This window comes from Gadus morhua, chromosome 12, assembly GCF_902167405.1.
Source record: "Gadus morhua chromosome 12, gadMor3.0, whole genome shotgun sequence".
In the NCBI taxonomy this organism is placed as follows: domain Eukaryota; kingdom Metazoa; phylum Chordata; class Actinopteri; order Gadiformes; family Gadidae; genus Gadus; species Gadus morhua.
This window is the reverse complement of record NC_044059.1, coordinates 12288116-12313748: the sequence shown is the minus strand read 5'-3', so window position 1 is coordinate 12313748 and position 25633 is coordinate 12288116. Positions and strand designations below refer to the sequence as shown.

Here is a 25633-nt window from a genome sequence, read left to right as displayed (position 1 = left end):
AGAGCTACGCTAGCATCGATAGCTACAGCGCTACGCTAGCATCGATGGCTACAGCGCTACGCTAGCATCGATAGCTACAGCGCTACGCTAGCATCGATAGCTACAGCGCTACGCTAGAGCCTTAAGACAAACGGTTTGTTCTGTTTTTGTTGTGGTGTGAGTAATGTTGAGGCTGACTCACAGGCAGACGGCGGTGGGATGGGATCGGTCTGAAACTGGAGGTCATTAAGGGAGTTTAGTCAAGGCAGCCAGTAGACATCGTGAGTTAATGCTGAGCTCCATTACAGGCCTGAGGACGAGGCCGGTGATAAAGGCGATTGATTAGAGCCGTCGTTAGGAACTTTTACTGAGCACTGAGTTCCGCCAAAAGCCTCAAGACTCACTTGTTCAGAATGAAGCTAGACTCTGCATAGCACGTCCCCCCACCACCCCTCTTAAACATATTGTATGTCGTACATCCCCACACTTACAAATGTTACTTGGCATTCTGTAGCATCTTATCCTCGCTATCTTTGTTGTACACGGGGAATGGGTTAACCTAGCGATTGTTAGTGCTTGGCACTTGGTTCTATGAACATCCTTACTGTACCGACAGCGAAACGTTGTCTTTCTTCTGACAAATGTATAAAGGATAAAAGCGCCTGCTAAATGCCCTTAATGTAGTAATGTAATGTAGATGTAAATGTACTGAGTATGGCCTGAACCGCCCTCACACTGTTCCTCTTCCGTTGAACGTCACAGAAGTGTTAACATTCTCAGACGGCAGAGAAAACGTGACGGGCAGCAGGTGGGAGGAGAAGGGTGACTCCGAGATAAAACCTGGAACGTTTCCCAAGCCTGCGGGGAATCTGTCGATGACAGGACGTCACGATGACAGCTGAGCCGCGGTGGTTACATTGGGTGCCCTTCCAGCGTTCATAATATTGTGGTGATACGGAAAAACATGCTGAATCTGCAGAGGTCTCAAAATGGAGTCATGGAACAAGTCTCATCAACTGATTCTCCAAGGCGTCTGTGAAGACGATTAGTGGATGTTTCAGGGCTCATGACTCAAAGCTATACATATGTGGGTTTGATTCCTTCTTTTCCAGTCTTCTGTGAGCGAGATGCCCACAGCCCCTTCATGAAAGGTATCTACCACAAACCCTCGCTGTGCGTCTCTGTGGATTGAACCATCTGCTGAATGACTTAATAGTCAAGGAGATTGTCATGTGGAGGAAGAACTTGAGGTATCTGCCTCATACCTTCCTAGTTCTATGGTTTAGCGTCCCACTAAAGCTGTTTCAGTCTCTCTGAAAACAGATGGTGTCTCTTCATCAGGCTGCTATATTGCTGTTTTAGTCACTCAGACCTTGTAAACACAGCTGTAAAAAAAGATCTTAAACGCAGTGGCATCGCTATGTAAATGAGCTGTGGCTGTAAATGACAGACATGATGGAGACACAAGGCTTGAATAAATATGTATAAATAGTGTATATCATGTGTTAAAGTGTTCCCTCCACCTGCTTTCTGATGATAATCACCCTGTTTCTATGCTTTCCATGTCCTCTAGCGGCCCCTACCATGTTTTGCGAGAAGTTAAATTGTCAATTTACTGTCATTGTTACCGTTTTTTAGATGCCTTAAAAAAAACAAAGTCAGAGAAAGTTGGAGCTTAATTAGTAGCAGAGCAGTTAAATATACACTCAAGATAGTTAAAGTCGATTGCCTGAGAATGATCTGCACATGGGCAGTGTGGAGACTGTTTGACGACCATCCAAAAGGTTCTGGGTTCGATCCCCAGTGTCCACAGTCTAACCTGTAGGCATCCTAGAGAAAGATGCTCCTTAATGACCTGTCTCTGTACTGTCTAACCCCTACCTGCTCCTTAATGGCCTGTCTCTGTACTGTCTAACCCCTACCTGCTCCTTAATGACCTGTCTCTGTCTGTCTCTGTACCTGCTCCTTAATGACCTGTCTCTGTACTGTCTAACCCCTACCTGCTCCTTAATGACCTGTCTCTGTACTGTCTAACCCCTACCTGCTCCTTAATGGCCTGTCTCTGTACTGTCTAACCCCTACCTGCTCCTTAATGGCCTGTCTCTGTACTGTCTAGCCCCCTACCTCCTTAATGACTCTCCAAACTAAGTTTCTTTGGAGAACCGTGTCTGCTAAATGACTTAATGTTGTTATAATGAGAGAGCGTTCAGATAACCTACCTCCTCGTGGATTCCCCATGCGGTCGCTAATGACCTCCCATGCTAGCAAGCTGAACTCTATAAGTACCCATAATGCATCAGCGTGTGAGCCAGCAGGTGTCGGAGCCCTCACTGGGACGGGTCCAGAATGAGTTCTTAACATCTTGTAATATATGGAGTCATGTTCCTCCTAGACGGGCCTCTAGAGCATTGGTTCTCTAACTTGTTCTGCTAGTGTACCACCTCTAAGATATTTTTCACCGGCACAAAACATTTTTGGGAGAAAGAATTAACATAAATAATATAATAATAATAATAATATAATAATAATGTTTTATTTGGCAGCGCAACATGAAACATCAAAAGGGTGCAAATACTGAAAATGAAGTGAGAAACATGGGCCTGGGCTTCATGCAACTGTGAAAAAATAATAGTTTTTATTTTAAGGTGTACCCCCTTGCAGTACTCCAAAGTACCCCTAGGGGTATGCTGCGTACCCCCATTTGAGAAGCAGTGCTCTAAAGGGGTGCAGGAGAAAGAGCCTGGATAATGGCCTGAGCCTTTGGCCAAACCCCCTGTGTGCCCGTCTCCCCTGTAGACCATGCTGCCATGGCGACCCCCCCCCCCCCCCCCCCCCCCCCCCCCCCCCCTGTGTGGTCTCCATCCTAAACCCTGGAAGGGGAGGGCCGGGGGTTGGAATGGAAGCGTGAGCCACTGCTATTTCTGCCATTTTGAATGATGCGCAGACCTTTGACATAAGTGACCCACCGGGGGAAACGCTGACAGTTATATTACAGGCTGCTGCAAATGTCATTTATGACGGGGACACAAAACTAGCTGATCTTCACTTTTCCTCGTTTTATTCTGAAGAATATACCCCACAAATCTGCTGCTGTTTGCATCTAGGGAAGCAATTCCCCGATATAATATAATAAATGTGTGTTGTGTTTACATTGTTTGGAGTCACAGTTGATTTGGAGTGGACTGCATGTCATAGTTGAACCCATCTGCAGTCGGTGATGGTCTCTCGCCCGCTGCAAAACATTAATGTACTATTTGTTCTGTTTGTTTCTTGCAGTTGGAAAGACGTCCCTGATCACTCGCTTCATGTACGACAGCTTTGACAACACATACCAGGTAGGTTGGAGATTTATATTACCAGGGAGGTGGGGTCAAAGAGATGTATTTTTACCATGTAGGTGGTGTAATAAAGATGTATTTTACCAGGGCGGTTTGAAATAAAGATGCATTTTACCATGTAGATGTTGTAATAACAATGTATTTTAACAGGGAGGTTGGAAATGGAGATGTATAGAGAATGGGTCTCTTATGTAAAACAAGCATTAAAGTACAGTATACTGTGTAGTCTAACTGGATTACTGGTCTCATTTCCACCCCGATGTTTAATTATTTTACTGTGTGTTTTTGTGTTCTAGTGTGTTTCAATTGGTGTGGGTGTTTCGGTTGGTGTGTGTGTCCTTTTTGTTTGTGTGCATTTGGTTGGTGTGCGTCGGTGAGATTTTGTGTGTTTCTAAACGACGCCTTGAGGCTGTGTCTGACCTCTACCACACCTGCTAAGCACATCGTATTTCCAAAACATAATAACCAGCCATGCATCTTACTGCCACAGAGAGACCCTTCCTCCTCCTCCTCCTCCTCCTCCTCCTCCTCCTCCTCCTCCTCCTCCTCCTCCTCCTCCTCCTCCACACTGCAGAACGCGTCCAAAACATTCTGTTCATTGAGTTACTTTTTAATAACGTGAATATAACAACTCGCCAAGGCTAATATTACCCACCGCCGCGATATTTCGGGATCATAAAAGTATGCGTTTCTTTATGAAACATTTTCTCTCTTTGCTGAATGTGGGTGTTTTTATTTTAGGCCTGTTCTTGTCCTCAAATGTCACATTAATATTGATGCATCGTTGCCATGACATCACGGCATGTCCCTGGATTATTAAATTACCGGCATTGCGACAGCGTTTCTCCTTCCTGTCGGGATACGAAGGGAATCCAGACCACCCTCCGCCGTTGGGTAAAGGAACAGCAGAGCCCTGGACTCGGTCAATAAGATTAGACGGACGTGGCTGAACTCTGAGCCAGCTAGCCTCTCTTGAGACGGTGAGAACGATCCACCCCACAAATAGCGATGTCCACTCTGAGGTCTTGGATAGATCAGGTCTGCTGCCCCCCTCCCTCGTAGACCGTCTAATCTATCCATTTATCAATCAATCATAGATCTGGGCGGGCGACTCTTTCCTGATTGGTTCTGAGAATTCCGAATTCACTAGCTAGTTAGGGTGTGCCCTTTTTTAAAAGGCAACAGACTTTATTTCCCAAACTCTTATTATGAAATCCAAACATCGCCAACTCCCTCCCACGCCCTCCTTCCACATCCCCTAAATGGTCGTCTTCAATCTGTCATCAAATCTAAATCAAACTACACGTAATCTTTAAAACAAATTCCCAGCTTTTGATATTAAGTTTGTGAACCATCTGTTTGATGGTGGTGGGAAAGTGTCTGGACTGCATTTGACCGAAGGAAAGCCCTTATATCCTCGACCAGATTACACCACTCTGCTGCTGTAACTCTGGACTTAAACTCTTTCTCCTGTCGTAGCTCGGAGCTTCTGCAGTCACACAGGGGCCTCAATATGCCCCTCGGTTCCCCCTCTGGCATTCAGAACATGGAACTAGTAGCTAATAGCTAACTAGAAGTACTAGGGTAGTTTAGGGGTGTAGGGGTGCTAACCCCGGTGTCCACAGACACGGCGGACACCCCTGTAACCTTCTGGTCACTGATTGGCTAGTTTCACTCCTCACCTTTTTATACTGTGTGGTGAGGTCCTTGGAAAAACGATGAATCAATTTATTGTTATTATGGGAAGACGTATATGAATCCATATTCAAAGGAGACATATTTCTACTACCAAATACAATCCAACCTATCTAAATTGTTGCCTGTTGTGACGGTTCACATGATGAGTTGTTGTTGTAAAGCTAGTGATGTAGCGCTAGCATCTTCTAGTACAGACCCTCCCCTGAGGTTCCCTGTGAAGGCCCAGTGGTGGAGAGCTAGTTAGCATAGCGAGCGTTGCTTACCGCACCCAGGACTCCAGGACTTTCACTAGATGGAGGACAAATTGGTACAATGATCCGGATTTAGCGGAGAGCTAGAGTCGGTCTCTCCCTGTCGTTAGCACAACAGAGGATGTAATCCATATTGTGTTCAGGTTTTTGTCATGCAAATCACCCACGCAGATTAACGCATATATATTCTCTGCCCCGACACCGGATTCTTGTTAAGTAATAAATGGCAAAACCTGGCAGAACAGAAGTACATGTCCCTGCTATGCTAATAATTAGGCTCCAACTTTCTCATGCTTTGTTTTGAAGGCAATTAAAAAGGGGAACGATGCTGGTTATTTACTTGAACGTCTAAACAAAGTCCATGTGCATGGATGTCGCCGATACAGTTTTTAGTTTAATTGCTATTCAGAAGCAATTAGATCCCCAATGTCCAGTGATTGGACATTTGGGAACTAAGAGCTACGATACTTGACGACGTGTATTTGAATTAACTTTGGCTAAACATGTCTGCTAAACGACTACATAGTGCCAAATAGTTCTCATTTCTGCTACCGATCTTCTAGAAGCAACAAAAAGGCTTTAAATATGTTTGACTGTGAATAATTCATTTGGTGAAAGACAAGGAGAGCAGTAACGTGTTTTAGTGTCCGGTTCTTCGAACACATCCATGATGCCAACCAGCAGCCCAGAGAGAGAGAGAGAGAGACGGGGAGGGGGTTGAAGGAGAGGGGAGGACGAGGCCGGTGGTGGTGGAGGTGGAGGGTGGTGCTAGGGGGGGGAGGTGGGTGGTGCTGAAAGCCTTGGAGGCAGCAGGGGCCGGGCTGTGCGGCCGACGGGGAGCTGTCAGACCTGTGGTCACGGAGCTGTGACCGCGTCAGGTCCCGCTCCGCTGGGCTGACTGCCGACACGTCGGCCCGGTGTAACTCTCCCCGTGGTGGAGTACCTGCTCCGTGTCTCCGCGGGGGGGTGGGGGTGGACGCCGGCCATCTCCCAGAGGGATGATGAGGCAGAGCAGAAGGATCAGATAACGTTTATTCGACACTATGCTGTCACAGCGGCAGAACGCATACACGGTGCTCAAATAAAGAATGTAAATAAGAGAACGACTGAAATACTCAACATGAATCAATGTAGGAGTAGTATTATAATTAATGTTGAGGTAAACATCGGTTATAGTAGAGGTTAACACGATATTCTACATTATGAAAGGATGGTGCAGATGGGATGATATGCTATGATATTCAACCCAGCAGTATTTCTCAATAATTCATGAAGGTTTGTTTCATATTTTCCCTTTCTATCAACTCAAAATGGTGGTTCTCAGTTTCCCCCTTTTATGCCAGTTGAGATCTGGTGAGATGAGTTTCCCTCTTCAGGTTTCTTCCTTGTGGTTGTGGATGTTTTGTCCTCGTCTCTGAGTGCTCGGGCTAGGGCAAGTCTTCTGATGCCGGCCTGGGTATCCCTCCGAGGCCGGAGCTGTGATCATGCCAACCGTCAAGGAGCAGATAGCAGCCGACTGCTGTTTGTTGACTGTGCATCCTGTCGGTGAATCTAGATTCCGACGTGATGTTTAAACCTTGCTGTTTTACGTTAAAGTGATTCCCCCAATGGATTATATTACAATAATAACGTTTTCCTCATGGAGCAGTCGCTTTTCTTCAAAACAAGTTGCAGTGAATTCAGAGTGGAAAGGAACGCACTAGACTAGCCACCACGGAAACATCCTCAACACCACACAAACAGGCTAGCCACCAGGCTATACTATTCAGCATTATGTCTTCAGCTGCACTCTGAGTTTGATTCCTCAAAACATTAAGAACCCAAAGTAATTTAAAAAGGATTTCTATACACCTCAGATCTCCGCAACGTTCTCCAGCACTGTTAAACAAACACAACGCCCTCGGAGCCTGGGTCTGTTTCTCTAACGATGGGAGGTGCTTAATATTTTAACACGGCATGAATTATTCACTCCGCACCTAATCTCTCCGTGTGTAGGTCTGTGTGGCGTTCTATATTTAAACACGCCGGCCTCAGGCACTTCAGTACTGGCAGGTCAGAAAAAACAAGAACTGCAATTCTACTGTAGTACACTCAGTATTACTGAGCCTGTAGTAGTACCAGACGTTCTGTGTTTTCCATGGATGGAAGAAGGAGAACTTGTTTACATGTACATCCACATTTATCTTCGCCGTTATTTATCATATATTTTTGTTTTATTATTGTATTCATTTGATGTGCTATGTGTAAAAGATGCTGTTGCTGTTTTGACCTAAGATTGTGTTCAATGTTAATGTGTGATTGTTTATATTGACCATGTTCTCCATTCTCGTCTTGTCTCAGGCCACGATCGGTATCGACTTCCTGTCAAAAACGATGTACCTGGAGGACCGCACGGTGAGGCAGGAAACGACCTGACAAACCACCTCTCTTCCTGTCTGTCTCTCGCTCTTCCTCACCGTCCTTCTTTTATTCTCCCTCTTTCTGATTCTCTGTTCAATCGGAAAGAGCTTTATTGACATGGAAGATAAACAAAGCAGTCTCTTTCTTTCTCTCGCTTTCTTACTGTATCGATCTCTCTTTCCCACTGTATCTCTTTCTCACTTTATCTCTTTATCAATGTATGTCTGTCTCTCTCTTTCTCATTGTCTCTCTCTTTCTCACTGTATCTCTCTCTCTGTCTCTCTGTCTCTCTGTCTCTCTCTCTGTCTCTGTCTCTGTCTCTGTCTCTGTCTCACTGTCTCTCACTGTCTCTCACTGTCTCTCTCTGTGTCTCTCTGTGTCTCTCTGTCTCTCACTGTCTCTCCCTGTCTCTCTGTCTCCCTGTCTCCCTGTCTCTCTCTACCTGCGATGGGGAGGGAGGTGCTCCCGGTCTAAGCTAGGGAGGCTCAGCGGGTTCCCGGGCCATGGTTCCCCTCCGCTGTGCTCCTTGGAGCGCAGTGCGGACGGAGGAGTGCTGGGAGTGCAGTCACTCAGCAGGCCAGAGCCCGTCTGGGATTATGGAGATTTATACCATCACAGACGAGCGCTCGGCTGTTTGTTTCCTGGGAGAACGTTCACGTTCGACAGCATGACCTTGGCCTGACAGCGGGTCGACTCCCGTGTGTGTGTGTGTGTGTGTGTGTGTGTGTGTGTGTGTGTGTGTGTGTGTGTGTGTGTGTGTGTGTGTGTGTGTGTGTGTGTGTGTGTGTGTGTGTGTGTGTGTGTGTGTGTGTGGTCAGACACCTATAAGGCTTGGTGAACGTTATCTGAGTAGTGCAAGAGCTTGCGGTGGATTGGATACGTCTGTACTCTCAACATATTTGTTTTCCCTCAGTACTGTTGAGTACTTACTCCCAGACTGCCGATGGATGGTATTGTGAGACTGCCTCAAAAGTAATGATAGTACTGTGATAATACTATCAGTACTTCAGAGTAGTGATAGTATTGTATGAGTATTGATGGTGCTGGGAGTTCTACTATGGTACTGATAGTACTGTGTGAGTCCTGATGGTACTCATAGTACTGTGAGTACTACTGATAGTACTGTGTGTGTACTGATAGTACTGTGTGTGTACTGATAGTACTGTGTGTGTACTGATGGTACTCATAGTACTGTGAGTACTACTGATAGTACTGTGTGTGTACTGATAGTACTGTGTGTGTACTGATAGTACTGTGTGTGTACTGATAGTACTGTGTGTGTACTGATAGTACTGTGAGTACTACTGATAGTACTGTGTGTGTACTGATAGTACTGTGTGTGTACTGATAGTACTGTGTGTGTACTGATAGTACTGTGTGTGTACTGATAGTACTGTGAGTACTACTGATAGTACTGTGTGTGTACTGATAGTACTGTGTGTGTACTGATAGTACTGTGTGTGTACTGATAGTACTGTGTGTTGTGTGTTTGCAGGTGCGGCTCCAGCTGTGGGACACTGCCGGCCAGGAGCGCTTCAGGAGCTTGATCCCGAGCTACATCAGAGACTCTACCGTGGCTGTGGTGGTCTACGACATCACAAGTACTACTACTATACTACTACTGATACAATACTACACTACTAAAACAATACAGACCTCTACATCAGAGACTCTACCGTCGCTGTGGTGGTCTACGACATCACAAGCACTACGATACCAATACTACTACTAATACTACATCAGAGACTCTAACGTTGCTGTGGTGGTCTGCGACTTCACAAGTACTACTGATACTACTACTACAATACTACTAATACTAGTACTAAATCAGGGACTCTACTGTCGCTGTGGTGGTCTCTATGACATCACAAGTACTTCTACTATACTATACTACTACTAATACAATACTACTAATACTATAACAATACACTGACCTCTACATCAGAGACTCTACTGTGGCTGTGGTGGTTTACGACATCACAAGAACTGCTAATACTTACGACACTATAATACTACAGTCTATAAAGTAAAGTGTATACCATAGTGTGTACAGTAGTCTAGTTTATAAAGTACAATGTATGCATTAATGTTTACCCTAATGTGCCCAGTATATACAGTACAGTGTTTTCATTACAGCGTATACATTACAGTGTATAAAGTACTGTGTAACATGAGGCATTGTGGTGGTCCTTTGAGAACAGGAAGCTGGTTAAGACTCCATCGACCCTGTTTCCTGTTTGTTTGATGAGATCACACACTTCCACTCATATTTCACAGAACCCCTCAACAATGTCCTCCACAGATACACAGATCAGCAATGATGTAAACACAGTTTCACAGTTTACCCTGCTTCCTAGATCTCTCTACACTTTTATAATTAGATTCACCTCGTGGACATACTACTAATACTCTTTATACAACAATCTCGTTATTATTAGACAGATCCTGTCCAGGGTGTAATCTGCCCTTTAACTGGTGATTAGCCCGCATACTTAATCAGGTTTCAGACGGCCCTGGGCTCCACAAAGAGAAACACAATACTACGTGATCACCATACCCTGGATCCTGTACATACACACTCGTGTTCCATCCGCTGTGGAATATTTGAAGTATTTAGGATGTCGGATCCTTGAGTTAAACAAGATTAATACTTGTAATCCCATTTCGCCCCTCTCCATTTGATCAGATTGGCACAATAACGGCTTACAGGGGTATGCACGGAGGCAAGCGGCTCTGGGTAACTCTGCGCCTCCAAAGTGCTCCCGTTTTATATCAAGTATACGGCAGCAGGGAGCCTTGATGCCGGTTAATGGCGCAGCTTAATTGCTGGAGTGGGCCGGGTTATTTGATTGTGGTTTGTCGCTGTTCCCCCTCGACAGACGTTAACTCGTTCCAGCAGACGTCCAAATGGATCGATGACGTCAGAACAGAGAGAGGGAGTGATGTCATCATCATGCTGGTGGGCAACAAGACGGATCTGGCGGATAAGAGGTTTGTACCGGTCAACGCTACGAGTTATGAGTGTCTTTGTGGCTCAGCCTATTTATGGCTGGCGGCTGCGACGGTTTCCTTGTTCAAATATAAAACTTCTTCTGTTCTACACATGATCTTGAAGTTCTAGTGTTAAAGTCTACATGGTCCTAATTGGGAGATTAATTTGTCTGTTCAAATATGGTTAAATAGTTTTACTTGAGCAAAGAATAATCATGAATGGGAAACAAGTTGTTACTCACATTTGAAAAAATCATTTGAAAAATTTAGCAATTTGAATGTGAGTTCATGCTTTAAGGGACCTGGGTCACTTTTCATCATTTTAAGTACCTATCACCGAAGGTTAAAGGGTAACCAAAAACAAATAAGAGCTGGAAGCAACATCGCCATCTCTGGTGAGATATGTTGCTAGTTAGTTTGAGCCAAACTATCATGAAGTCACTTCTGATGGCTCGAACTTGTAATGGCACCTACTTTGGTCCAAACCTAAAGTGATGTCACTTCTTTAAGCGTTGAGCCTCGCTGCTGTGATCCTCGCTGCTGTGATCCTCGCTGCTTTGCTACGGTTTACTACACTTCCTGGTCACACAGGAAGAGGAAGTCGCGCGCCCAGCCGCTTTTTATCGAACCGAAGTGTTCAACCCCGAGTCTATTAAGATCAGCCAGCCATGGGTAAGCCCCCCACATCCAGGGGATTTGTCAGGGATGTGATTCCAGATTGACCGTCTGGACAGAGCATCTCTGATGTGGAACTCGGGGTTTAAACTCTGCCCCTAAAAATGTCCTTTATTATTTATAAGAAATAAGTCTTAAGAGTGGTAAGGTCGTTTTGGGCGGGCAGTGTGGTGGAAGGCCTACATACATCTTGGTGGGACACGCCCGCTTGATGTCACTACAGGGTCGATTTTGAAACGGCTTGTCGTGGCTATTGAACACAGAGGTGACGGTGCTACTGGTTCAAACCGAAACGTTCCTGAAACAAATGTTCCTGAAACCAACGTTCCTGAAACGCGCGCCTGGTGCAGGAACACAGTGTGTCAGGGTTTCCCAGGAGAACATTCTAGAGCATTTCTTCCTTCATGAACCATGACTATAAGCCCGGAGCGATTGTTGGACACAGCTGTTCCCTACATCCGGGTCCTTCATTCTTTCTATTCACAATACAACCAATCACAACCTGGTTCCGCAAGGACTTCCTCCTCAGGACATGACTCCACGGTTAACCTCCAGGTAGAAGCCCATCGCACATGCCCTGCCTTCTACTGCTTCTCAACCAACCAGGTGCTTTGGGCTTCACTGCTGTCCAAGCCCTCATTGGTTGTGTTCTGACCAATGACTGTTTGATTGGTTGAGAGGCAGGAAGAGTTCTAACAACGTTTCTCCCAGATGGCCAGAACAGCAGATAAGGCATAGTTAATATCGTCGCTTGAGAAGGCGCGGTTATAGGGCTGCTTTAATGGCAAGCTGTGCACGCGGTTTGGCATCCTGACTGTATTTAATATGTTGGACGCTATGTATGTTGGACGCTAGTCTCATGGTCTTTTATGAGTTGTATTATTTCCCGGTCCGTCTGTCATTATGTAAACAGATGACTTGCTCAGATACAGTTGGCTATGTGCTCCGTTCAGTTGGGACTATCCGAATGAATGAATGAATGAATGAATGAATGAATGAATGAATGAACAAAGATGGGCGAGGAGCAGGATGTATACACAAAGAGCTGTGCTCATGCTCAGATCCCCATTATCGCCGTAGTAACCGCTGCAGATAATTTGAAACCGTAATACTCTAGATCAGTGGTTCTCAAACTTTTTACCATGAGTACCACCTTAGAAATGATTTGGCTCTCCAAGTACCACCGGAATTAAAATAAAGTGCGTAGGCCTATAACTACATAGAGTTTACACAGAAGGCATTAATATTAATAACACGATTTATTATTCACATAACTTGACTTGACTGAAGCAACCAACTGTCTATAACTCATGTATTGTATTTAAACACTTGCAACGGGATAATACTAACAATTGAACAACTGCCTCAATAGGGCTACCCAGCAAATGGGGATATCATCTGGCATATAACATACCAGTCAATCTAGTGAGGTTATTAACAAGTATACTGTATTAAAGCATTCAGAGCACTGAATATTAATTTTAACAACTGCAGTCAACCAATCATGTGAGGTAAATTGTACTGCATCAAAACATTCAAAGAATTGAACATGAATATTTAAATACTGGAGTCAAACAATCCTGTTATAAGTAATCATGCGCAGCAAAGAGAGAAATCATGTGTACTGCGATAACACTGTAATCAAACTATCATGAGTAAGAACAAGTGTATCATAGAAAAACAACGTATTCAGTATTAAAAAATACTGCAGTAAGTGCCATAAGGTCAGAATATAAACTATGTTTAGGTTTGAAGGAGAATGTACTCAGGCACACATTGAAAATTAGGCCTATCATGCTTAGTGGGAGGGGTGTGATGTCTGGGTCGATTGAGGTTAGCTTTAGCCTCAGACTTGGGTTCAGTATCCAACCTGCTTCCAGCACACAAGTTGAGGGGGGATGGCATCCCCCTTTGGAATTAAAATGATCAAAATCATACCCCTTCTGAAACAGCCATCCCCCCTTCCCATCCCCTGTTATTTTATCAATTAATGTGGAAATATTACCGCCATTTCATTATAGCGGTTTCCTTTTTCAATTCGGCGCAAGCAACGTTACTTTTCCCAGGGACAGATTTGACAGCGATACTGCATTCTCGGGCAGTATGCTATTGCGCAAGCACGCAGTCGTACTTGCGCAATAGTGCCTTCCCGAGCTCTCATTCCACACCGTACGAAACTGACACTGGTAGCGAGAAGCAGACTCTGCATCTCAGACATCGCTTCCGCAGGCAACTCTGTCCCCTTTTCTCCCTTTCATTCCAACCCGTGAGCAACGCTAGTCTCCCTTCTCTTCCGAATGCATTTTTTTAAAAAAATAATAAGAATCAGTTTTTAAAATCCTTAAATGTGATGCATGCCTCCGAATCGTGTGATGTGTCCGATCAGCTGCGTTTTTGGGGATAAATTAAGAGCGATGACATGACAGTAGTCATCGCTCTTATTTGCGACCATTTGCGACCAAGAGAAGCCTGGTCGCAAATGGAATGAGAAAGCGCACAGCCTTGTCTGAAAGCGCAGGATATTCGCTGCGTCGCTGCATCCAAAAGTCCAGAAATGTCTGGCCTCTGAAAGCAGACTTTCAACGTCTCGTCACAGGACGATTTTGCAAAAATGTTGCTTCCCCTACTCGTCGTCACAGCAGTTAGTCAATGCAGGTTTAAGATGATTGCATATGATGGGTATATGGCCTAGGGATGGGCACGAGTAAACTCGAGTGATCGAAGGAAATCCTCGAGGATCAATCGAGATCGAGTACTCGTTTAATCAAATCTATTTTTAGAATGCAACGCATCTGCAGCAGGAATAGGCCTGATGATGAACGGCAATATTACCAACCAAACATGCAATGCTTATTCTCCATCAAAACAGTCAGCGTTATCAGAGTATTCATTATTCATTTTTGCAAACGTTCAAAACACATTTTCCTTACAAAAATAAATAGGCCTATGCGTCTCACAATTTAAATCACGTCGAACCAAGGCCTGTAACAGTTTAAAAAAAACTAAAACGAAACAAGTAGCCTAACCATTGCAAATAATTTAAAGCTGCAAATAAAACGGCAGCAAATGGACTATGGATTACGCGTTGTGATCTTCTCTACACGGCCGGGATTACGGCTGCGTCTTGCGGCGGTTAAAATAGCCGACACACTTGGTTGCTGCGGGTCTGCTTTCCCGAACTCACCGTTGTGTTTCAGGACGGAGCATATGTTGCCGCCTAGTACTTGTAGGCCTAGTAGCTACTCTGGTAGCTCGATTTCGCTTGGCATATTTTACATTTCACCTTATGATCTCCTATTTCTTTAAAGTAGGCCTATTTCAATTCTTCGCTGCGCTTTGCTTTAACCGCCATCTCTTAACTTTTTGAATTCTGGCGTGCCTGCACACGGCACGGAACGCGCCACACAGAAATGGATACATTTAATTTGCTTTGTGCCCACGGCATGCGTTAGTGGCGCCGCACAGAAAATTGATACATTTGCTTCAGAAAACTTTGTTTGTTTGTGTGTATGCAAACTCGAGTTTGCCTGTCCACCAACCGAGTTCATTTGTAACGAGTAGTACTCGAGTTATCGATTCCCCACGCCCATCCCAGATTTTTTTTTTAACGGTTGCTTCAACTTCAAAAAATTGCTTCAAAAAATCGTTCATACTCCGCGTACCACTAGAGGGCGCTCGCGTACCACCAGTGGTACGCGTACCACAGATTGAGAACGGCTGCTCTAGATCCTCCGGCCCAAGAGACCAGGGTTCGATTCCCGGCTTGGCTCGTGTCCATTTATAGATATTGCTTGGTTTTACTTTGTTCAATCCGGTTTCTTCCTGGTTACAGTTTCCTTGGCCACCAGCTGAGTCTAATGTGTGCCATTAAACTGGTAGCACTCTCCCTCCCTTGAGGCCTTTAACATTGATGAGGCAGAGGGGGGGGAACGGTTTCATGGCGGCCCACCAATACTCATAAGCCTACATATTTTATGTATACATATTGGATCCTTCTTCAGTGTTTTTCATTTTAATCACTTCCTAGAGATTTAACTGATGATGTCTCGTAACGGCTCGGGCATTCTGGGGACCGGGTTAGAGCGTAAATAATGGATGATTAATTTATGAACTCTTTGAGAAGCGGCTCTCTGTCTCTACGAGGAACAGAGGCTGTGTGTTTAGTGTAGGGGACGAGCAGAGCACAGCGTTTTGTTGTTCCTTTATTGTTTGGTTTTGTGCGCCCCGACGGCGCTGACAGAACTGTCGAAAAACCGTCCAAAGATAATGTGGTGTTGCTACCCGCGGCTCACAGACGCATGCTATTCAGATTCCACCGCTAGAAGATGACACATGCTATTCAACAGTTGGCTCCACTGCTAGCAGACATGACGCATGCTATTCAACAGACATGTATGTGCTACTAACATTTAGCTTCACTGCTAGCAGAAATGTACACGATGCATGCTATTCAACAGTTAGCTTCTACTGCTAGCACACGTGTACATGACGCATGCTATTCAACAGTTTGCTTCCCCTGTTGGCAAACATAGGTCCTGACACATGCTATTCAACAGTTAAATGAAACACGAAACACTGTTCAGCAAATGCTTTTATCCAAACTCACAGCGAACACAGATTGAATGCATTCGATTCACGAGCAGGTAGGGGTGAGTTGGGGCCATCCTGCTCGGTGACACTGCGTATCGAACCCCAACACACATGGACGACAAGCAACTCCTGTGTTGGCAGGAATCAAAGTCCACCCGTGTTCTCCCACAGGCTGCGGCGAGTTTAGAATCCGTTGGTAGCCATGGCAACCGGTAACTGCTCACCGCCAGAAAGGAGCCTTCTCGACGACGGAGAGAGTGGGACTAACAATTCTTTGTGGCGTACAATACGGATTCTGGATGTCTCTGGCACACCGGACACAGACCGGAGATGTTGTGTGGTGATATTGGGCCTGAATCCTAGACACTGTCTAGACTCACGGTGTATTATATAGCTGCAGGGAGGTAAGGTGTGTGTGTGTGTGTGTGGGGGGGGGGTTCGTTATTAAACCACTGCTGGCCTCGCGGGTGATGAATAAGCCGGGGGAATGAGTCCCTCAGCCCTGGAGCAAGGCAGTATCAGGTGTCGTTGGAGTATAGATGCTGCAGTGCTCTCGTTCTTCTCTCTCTCTCTCTCTCTCCCTGAAACAAAGACCTGCTGTTCCTTCTGGATTCCATTGTTTTGGATCATCGCTGTTCCTTTCTGCAATGTCGGGCTTCACTAGGCAGACGCACGGAATCTCTGATCAGCCCTGATGGAAGATCTCTGATGCTCTTCATGAAATGAGAGGGTGATGATGAGTGAGTGGATGATGGACGAGGCGCACCTCCGCTCTAAGCCCCGCGGCCTGGTGACATCACGGCTCTGAAACCCCTGATGTCATCCCGGCTCTGAAACCGGTGATGTCATTCAAAACCTGAGACTTTATTGAGTCCGACTAATTAAGTTGGCTGAACATGCCTGTATTACAACGCTCCTACACGTAGATATGTATTTGATATGGCGGTTCGGCTCCAGGTCCTTTTTCTCTGGTCGTTTCCCTCGACCAGAAAGGCCCACCGAGGAAGGTTCTACCACTCCGACACAACCGTCCACGGCCCCCTCCCCCTGTAAACACTGAGCTCAGCCCCCCAGCGCCGACGGCTCACCTGCACCTTGTTGCTGCGTTCCGTCGTTTGTCTCAATGAAGCACAAACCAAGCCGACTTCATTAAAACGTTGCGCTAATGGAATGGAATGAATTTGCTCGCAGCACAAAAACGATTCAATTTGTTTAAACACTCTAACGCTAATTAGCTTTGGTGTTGGTGGGTACATCTGAATGAGTAAAGTTTTAATAAAGGACACTCGGCTGTGAAGTCCCCAGAGGATCATCGTGACACTCATAATCGTGTCGTACAATTACAATTTAGAGAGGTTTCTTTGGAAGTAAATCAACGTGACTTACTATTTAATACTTTGGAGTCATTTCGACGCCTTTGTCAAGTGACAGACAGTGATTTCAGATACATGTCGACAGAGAGCAGGTAGGGGTTAGACAGTGACTTCAGATACATGTCACCAGAGAGCAGGTAGGGGTTAGACAGTGACTTCAGATACATGTCACCAGAGAGCAGGTAGGGGTTAGACAGTGACTTCAGATACATGTCACCAGAGAGCAGGTAGGGGTTAGACAGTGACTTCAGATACATGTCGACAGAGAGCAGGTAGGGGTTAGACAGTGACTTCAGATACATATCACCAGAGAGCAGGTAGGGTTTAGACAGTGACTTCAGATACATATCACCAGAGAGCAGGTAGGGGACAGTGATCGAGCACAATCAAGGATCTTACCAAAACCCTTTTTTGGTCTAGGAGTCAAACGCCCTAGCTAGCTACTGCAGTGTTGTTCCTGTGTTATGACTTGTTTTCTTCTGGTGGTGTGTTGATTAGTTTCCTCTCCTGGTGTGTGTGTGTGTGTGTGTGTGTGTGTGTGTGTGTGTGTGTGTGTTCGGTAATTTGATAATTGTTTCCTCTGCAGGCAAATCACGATCGAGGAGGGGGAGCAGCGAGCCAAGGAGCTGAGCGTCATGTTCATCGAGACCAGCGCCAAGACGGGCTACAACGTCAAGCAGGTCGGGCGGCCGGCCTTATGCTAGCATAACCTCAGCAGGCTAGCGTTAGACTAGCGTATCGTCAGCAGGCTAGTGTGAGCCCAGCATAGCATTGGCAGTCTAGCGTTAGCCTAGCATTATGGTTGCCCAGCGCTAGCAGACTAGCACTGGCGTAGCCTAGCATCAATGAGACCACTGTTAGCCTAGCATTAGCAGGCTAGCGCAAATCCAGTGGAGCATTAACACGGCAGTGTTTATTTATCGGTCCTACGTCTGCCAAAAACATCGGTGATTGATGAGTGAGGACGATGTGTCTTACAAACAAACAAAGTACGTTAACCTCTTCCGTCATGGAGGAACCAGACAACGTAGCGGGGAAGACGAAGAGGGCCTTCCCTCTCCCTGACGTCTAGTTTTATACGTTGGGAGGGGAGGTGCACTGAACCTCAGGCGACGGCTAAGGCTACACTGGGGACGGGGTGGCTCAGCTACACGGCTACTTGACGTAGCTAGCCCACAGTCAGATGGCAGATGTCTTGGCGTGTGCCGGGGGCAGCCTGTGGCTCAGTGAGTCAGAGCGAGCGTCAGAGCCGCTGTTATTACCGTGATCCACAAACACAAACGCCCTCCAACAAGTGATTTGTATTCTGTGTGGGCTTCTGGCTACGAGGAGGGGAAGGAGAATGGTTTAAGGCCCTTAAAAGAGCACACCGATGCCCGTTGGACCGTTCTACGCTTTCAGTGTGTGTGTTTACAAAGTTGTGTAACGACGAAAGTTAAATCCCCGGTAAATGATTATTCTTTCACAATAATAGCTGGAACAACCAGAGGGAGGGGGCTGAGCGTTCAGCCGAGGCTTTTATCCGAGGATCTCGATGAAAGCAGGGCGTTGGCGCGCTTAATTCGGGATCTTTGTGTTAATCTGACAATGAACGAGGCCGCGAGCCGCTCGGAGGAAGGCGTGTCTGTCGATGCGGCCGCGGTGATTCTGCCAGCCGGCGGCGGCGGTGCCCAGACAAACACAGATGGCTCTTTTCTTCACCGAGCTTTAAAGCGGTCAAAACACACGCTGCAGACGCTCCGAATGGACAGGCAGAGGAGGAGGAGGAGGAGGAGGAAGAGGGAGGCAAAACAACAGGATGAAGAACAAAGAGACGGTGTTGCTCGGGAAAGCTCTGCGCTCTGCCACACTGAGCGTATGTGTTGAGCAATGAGTCATCACTTTCAGAGCTCATCGTTTTCACCTCGTCACCGTCGTTAATGAACGCTAATAGCCTAGTTTTTACCTCTTTAACGTGCCTATCGTGAGCTTCCTGCTCCATTATCAAATACTCTGACTCATTTCAGCTTTGCCTTGTTATATAGTTTTGATAGAAACTGATGACGCACCGAACACAATCCATGTACTGACGTCTACAGGTGGGAGTCTGGGAGGGCTGCGATGTTCCACGTGTGAAAACAACCTTGTTCTCTGTCTGTCTGTCCTGCAGCTGTTCCGACGTGTGGCCGCTGCTCTCCCTGGGATGGAGAGTATGCAGGAGACCAGCAAAGAGGGAAGTATCCTTTGACTAATGCCCCGTTCATATACCCCATCCATACCCCGTTAGCCCGCACTCCTCCTGTTGAAGAGATACATCCCTACCATCGTCTGCTGTCGATGGAACACACAGAACCTCAGGGTGCTGTTAATGTGGGCAAGCAGTGGAGCGTTCTAAAGAACAGTACAATGTAAACACTGGATCCCGTGGCTTAGCTTATAGACTAGCTAGAGAATAGCCTTTTATCATTTCCTTGTGTTCTTGCATGTAGAACCACTGAAAGACTTTCTTATGTCTGGAAGTTTTACTTGGATTCAAATTATATTATATTTGGGATTAATGTTACAAAAAGTTTAATGCAAAAATAGAATATTAACTTCACAATCACTCGACATGTTCTGATTCATTTATGTTAAACTAGTTTAAAACTCCGGATCTGTCTTCTGATCCATTTATATAACAAACCTTTTGAGGCATATGAGGACTGTTGCCATGTTCCTTTATGTGTGAACTGTTTGTACATACAATAAGGATTTATACCATTCATAAATCCCTCTTTAATTAAGTTTCTGACTGCACCTCTGGAAAAAACCCGACAGGTCTTTTATACTCCTGTCAGCCACGACCACCGTCTCCATGGAAACGAGGCTGGTTGATGAAACTGTCTTTCCCGTCACTGTGTGCGCATAAACATCCCTCATTAGTGCCCCCATGTCACGATGACTTCTGACAGTCGGTCCTGATGCCGGCCCCATCATCCTCTTCACTGTTTGGTTGAAGATGCTCTCTGAACACGTCTGCCTTCTTCAGACCCTCTCTGCGTGAGGGCCCTTCTCCAGCAGGCCTCTGGCGCTCCTGCCCTCTGGTGGCCATCCTGGGGCACGACGGGGCAACAGCCGGTTTACACGCCCGAGATATGTGACGGTGCATTTTTTTTGGCAGAGAAAATATATTGAGTGGGATTGCAAAAGTACTGCAAGGTTTATGCAAACCAACTGCCTGATGATTGAAAGACGCATGCTGCTTCTTCTGCGTGTGCGTTCACTCTGGGCGACGGGGTCGAGACGATGGGCAGGGGAAGAACATTCACGAGGGGCGAGCTGGGGTGAGAACTAACACTGGGCTCACAGGGAAGAGGACGGAACCACTGCCTTAACCCAGCAACGCGTCCATTTGGTGATACTCGGGTAAGGATCCAATCATTTTGACTGGCTTTCTTGGCCTAAATGTTGTTAATGGTTCAATTGCCCCACTGGGCGGCACCTCCCCTCAGATACGTGTGAACCTGTAGCGCAGCCAGCTATCGCTGACCTGGGACGGCTGGTTTGACACCGCTAACAACTATTGATTGGTTTCTCTAATCTACGATCGCTGGACCTTGTCAGGGCATTAGCGTAGGTGCGTCTCGGAGCTCGATAGCCCGGACGTGATAGCTTTCGGGTTTAAACTACGGCGGTATAATTCCTCTGAGCCCCCATTACGGCTAATTAGCTCCACGCCTCGCGTCTGAATCCTGCTTAGATGTTGATAGGAATGGCGCGCCGCCATGACAGCAGGATCGATTCCCCACACGGATGAAACCTCTATTTCTACAGAGCGTCAGATCAGGGCGAGGCTCCGGGCGCCCTTCAGCGGTCTTACTTTAACCAGAAGGCTGTCTTGTCTTGTGATGTTTCAAAGCCGTTTCCTGCTCCTCGTAGCAACGGAGGCCGCTGTCCGAGAGAGCAGGCAGGGAGCGTTTATGACGCCGTAACCCAGGTGATGGATGTGACAGGCGACAGCACCTTGGGGTGGTTCTGTCTCTGCCGACGCTGCAGTGTTCCTATTGGTTCCTGCCCCGGGGTATCGACCTCTCTGTAACGGCAGCTGCCCCCCGTCCCCCCCTCCCCCCAAACAACAGATACGGCGCAGGCTCCGTAAAGGGTAAAGGTCAAACCGAGACGGTGTCCGATGTGTTTTCAACGCCGAGGATGTTAACTGCTTCTCCATTCCCGAGCACACACAGAAGGTTAGCTAGGAGCCGGGTAGCCTGAGGCCACGGGCTTTGGCACCGGGACGTTTGGGGTTGATAGTGTTTACTCTGCCGGTCCACCGGCCCCAAAGGCCCCTGGGTAATATTTTGTGAGAGAAGGGATGGTGATTGCACTGTATTGACGAGGGGGAGGGGGGGGTAGGGCGGTAGGGTCCGCGTGATTGACGGCTGGTGTCAAGGTCTGGCTCTAGCGGAGGGATTGAGACGGCTTTGCCGCTCCGGAGACTGTCGAGGCGATGTGAACGATAGGGGCCGATCACAGCCCTCAGACGTGTGTCTGACGACGTCGACGCTAAGTTTCCACAGCACTCGAGGCTACTCTACCGCTCTGGTTTACTGCGTTTGCGGAATGAATGCTGAGCGCGAAAGGTTAGCGCAAATTGCCGTTGAACGACTTTTGGAATGCGGCCATGGGTGGTGACGCGGTGGATCCCGGCAGAACGATGACGACTTCCTGTCTTTCCCGTCGGAGTGGATCTCACCTGACTTCTTCAGGTGGAAGACGCACGCACGCACGCGCGTTGAGTCCCCAAATTTCAGTCGGTTCAGCAGTAGTGCTAATCTTTTGAAGGGCTGTGACGCCATCCGGGCAGGAAATCTCTCTTATCTTTGTCTCTCAGAACGGCCTCGCGGAGTAGAGGCTGTAGAACCACCAGCTGGGTAGAAGGCTACGGTCTGCTCATTAATAATATTGAGTTCTCATGTGTGGCTTCACCCTGCAGAGAACCATAGTAGACGTCTTGGCTCTTTCTCTGTTGCACGACCGCACACACGTGAACTGACTTGACTGTCTTCCTGGCGGCGGTGGAGATGGGACGTTAGACATGGTAGTTTGTTATGTGCTGTGGCGTCCTCTAGTGGTGTAACTGTCACATTACAATACATAATGTTGTATAAAGTGTAATTGGCTAGGGTTTAATATTGGTGTTAAAGCAGATTTGTAAAAAAGCATGATGCATATTCAATGTTTGCTTTCTAAAATATCTTCCCTGCTCGTTTCAAAGTCATTCCTTAACGTTTTCCCTCAGTGATTGACATCAAGTTAGACAGACCACCGGAGCAGGCTACTACCGAGGGCGGGTGCTCCTGCTAATGCTCCACAGCCAATCAGAGAACATCTTTTACACCATGTCATTTTCTTTAGATTTCTGTTTTACGATTTTTTTATGTTTTAATTTGAATGTTATTAATTTGCACATCGGAGAATGGACGCCTTATCGGAATATCGGATCAATAGTTTGAACTACTGGGTACTTGAAAATGTGTCAAATCTAGTTTGTTGATGAAATTGCCAAAAAGTTCAGAAAATATCAACAAAATGTTAACGGGGCAGGATGTCCTACTATTATACGTACACCCTTTTGTTAAGTGACAAGTTAGATACCACTCATCTTTCTTTTTGTATTTTTTATAAATTCAGGGAACTCTCTGGAAGGTTTAATTTATTTTTGGGATCTCCACCAATGCAGACAGAGTGTACAGAGACACAGATCCACGACAACAGGGGTCTGAGGACGGCATGCATGAAACATTGTGTTTTGAGCATACCTGTGTCCAATCGTGTTTAAATATGTCATTGCCGATATTACAACACCGTTGACTTAATGCACTCTCTAAAAGAGGAAAAAAACGTTAAATGTCCTTCTGCTTCTTAACACTGTTGGCCTGGATTTCTATACTTGACTTCAAAAAACCTTTTTGGTCCTGTGAGTTTGTGTAAATGTGCTTATTTTGTACAGGCAACTTTAGTTAGTATTGGCACTATAAGTGACTTCTATTCTCTCTCCACCCGTCGTCCAATAGGGCCCCGTTACTCTGTGGCGCCTCACAGAGTCACCCCGACCGCACTTGCCCTGATATCTGATATCGTTGCAGTGTTTGAATGCGTCTCAATAGTTGTGTTCGGATCGGCCACATAATTAAACACCCGGAGACACCAGGAGGGGGAACACTGCCCCCTGGTGGACAATATGTAAATAGTGTATTTTATGTTTCTTCGAGAGATACCTTATGGTTTCAAGCGCACTATACGTAAACCTTGTGACTTTGGTGTTTAAACAGCTGTTTAGCGAGTCAACGGAGACATTCCTGTCGAACAAAGAGAAGACAAAATTTGCACATGTAGACCTTTCAGGTGATTGTGAAGTGAGGGAAACACTTATTTGTAAATAAGAAACCACAAGAGTAGACAAACCTGTTCAAGTGTGGTACCGACGTCTTCACCAACAACAGGTTCCAGATGACGCCTGTGTTTGAATAGCCATTGTTAACGTTTAAAAACACTAAAAAGATAAGCGCACTGAAGCCCCAGCAAATACAATACAGGATATCAGAATGACTATTTACACTTAAAAACGATCCAGTGAGGGCATTTGCTAGTGGTAACAAACGTGACAATTAATGAATCAATTGGCCCCAATTTCAGCCCGTCGCACTACCACGTTAGACCACAGAGGGCGCTGTTTCTTCGGTTGGTGTTGGTGTTCGCTTCCAGTCTTTGACATTATGCCTGCCCTGCTCTTAGCTCAGGCGCCGGAATTGTAATGTACTAGTTAGTTACTTTACTTTGACTTTGGAGTTACCTCTTACTGCACTTTTTAAGACCTGTCCTAGTTAGTGAGAAAAGAGAAAAAGTAAAAAAAAACAAAAAAAAGTTAAATAACCATTTTTATCACACTTGGGGGTGCTGTGTTTCGGATTTTGAATGAATAATAAATAAAAAAGACTAATTACGCATCCAAGATGGAGGCCGTTGTCGACACTAGCCTAATAATCGATAATAATAGACTTGGTGGAAAACAGGACGGATTGCAGTCTCTAAATTGTAGATAAACAGTTTGGGCCTCCCAACCTCTCCTGCTATTGTGTAAACCGGACGTCTGCAACATTTAATCGCCTCAATCGGATTCTGAGTCAGTTGTTATGTCAATAGATGAACAGAAATGCCTACGGTGTCTCTCTCTGTAACTGTGAAACGTTGCCTCATCGCGGGAGATCTGCGGTTATTTTCGGATATTGTTGACGAATGACGCCTTGAACGTGTTCATCGTGTTTTCGCGATACCAAAAACACCACGTTCGATCTGTGACCGCCCCCGGGCCCTTATTGGCTGCCTCTACTTACTAACGTTTCCGTGACGTATTTGTTACTCTGAAAAATGGAATGTACTACCCTGGCTGTCGCCCATAGGGGGGACTGGGGAGAGCACTTTGTTAGTGAAAGGGTATTTATTTATTTATTTATTTGTTGAATATGAGTTTGTGTAAACACACACACACACACACACACACACACACACACACACACACACACACACACACACACACACACACACACACACACACACACACACACACACACACACACGTTTTCTGTGTCCTTCAGCACAAACACCTGTTTATTTGTGACTGAATGCCGAGGGACGACATGGCTAGAAATAGGACGTTGTTATGGCGATGCACTGGGGAGGGGGGGGGGGGGATGTATGTGTGTAGCGCACGACCCCGTGGAAGGTCAGAGGTCAGAGGTCGTGGTTACTGTGTCCGTAGAGCGCTCCATCCACTGTACAGAGATCTGGCATGTCTCACACCATCAATAAAGACGACTTAATACCAGATCGCCTGTGGTCCTCGTCTCTTCATGTCCCCGTCTCTTCCTTCTGAGCTCCTGCTCCCCAACATGGCGGCCACACAGCGGGGTGGCCCGCGGTTTTCAGAACCGAAGCTCGCTGAGGTTTCAGATGAAAGCCGAATAAAAAAATTGCCTGGCAGGAAGCTTTAAAAGTCCCTTTTCACCTGGTGTGTGACGCAGGCTAAAGATGTTTTGATTCGTTTTTCAGGTGCTCAAATTACAGGAACTGCTGCTTTTTTATCCGAAATGGATCAAGTTGGTGAGATTCATTACTCAGCCATGGCATGACAGATCTAATCTGATGATAATACAGGAAAAATATTTTGACAACTTCCTGAAGGTGATCGGAAGTGTGTTAGTGTGTGTGTGTGTGTCTCATGTTTGTGGTATGTGTGTGTGTGTGTGTGTGTGTCATGTTTGTTTTTGGTCAGGTTTAGGGGTGTGTGTTTCCCCATGATGGTGCATTTAGTGTTTGCCTT

General features: G+C 46.2%; 1 protein-coding gene across 2 annotated transcripts in view; it reads left to right on the top strand.

The window, feature by feature from the left end:
* rab6ba (RAB6B, member RAS oncogene family a) overlaps positions 1 to 25140 on the top strand; it is a 38922-nt gene extending 13782 nt beyond the window's left edge. For both annotated transcript variants that reach the window (XM_030372237.1, XM_030372238.1), the window contains exons 2-8: positions 3256 to 3314; positions 7607 to 7660; positions 9162 to 9267; positions 10546 to 10657; positions 17882 to 17975; positions 19445 to 19511; positions 22553 to 25140. In XM_030372237.1, the coding sequence (XP_030228097.1) occupies positions 3256 to 3314; positions 7607 to 7660; positions 9162 to 9267; positions 10546 to 10657; positions 17882 to 17975; positions 19445 to 19511; positions 22553 to 22617 (557 nt within the window). In that variant the 3' untranslated portion in view covers positions 22618 to 25140. The remainder of the gene's footprint in view (positions 1 to 3255; positions 3315 to 7606; positions 7661 to 9161; positions 9268 to 10545; positions 10658 to 17881; positions 17976 to 19444; positions 19512 to 22552) is intronic.
* The last annotated feature ends 493 nt before the right edge of the window (positions 25141 to 25633 follow it).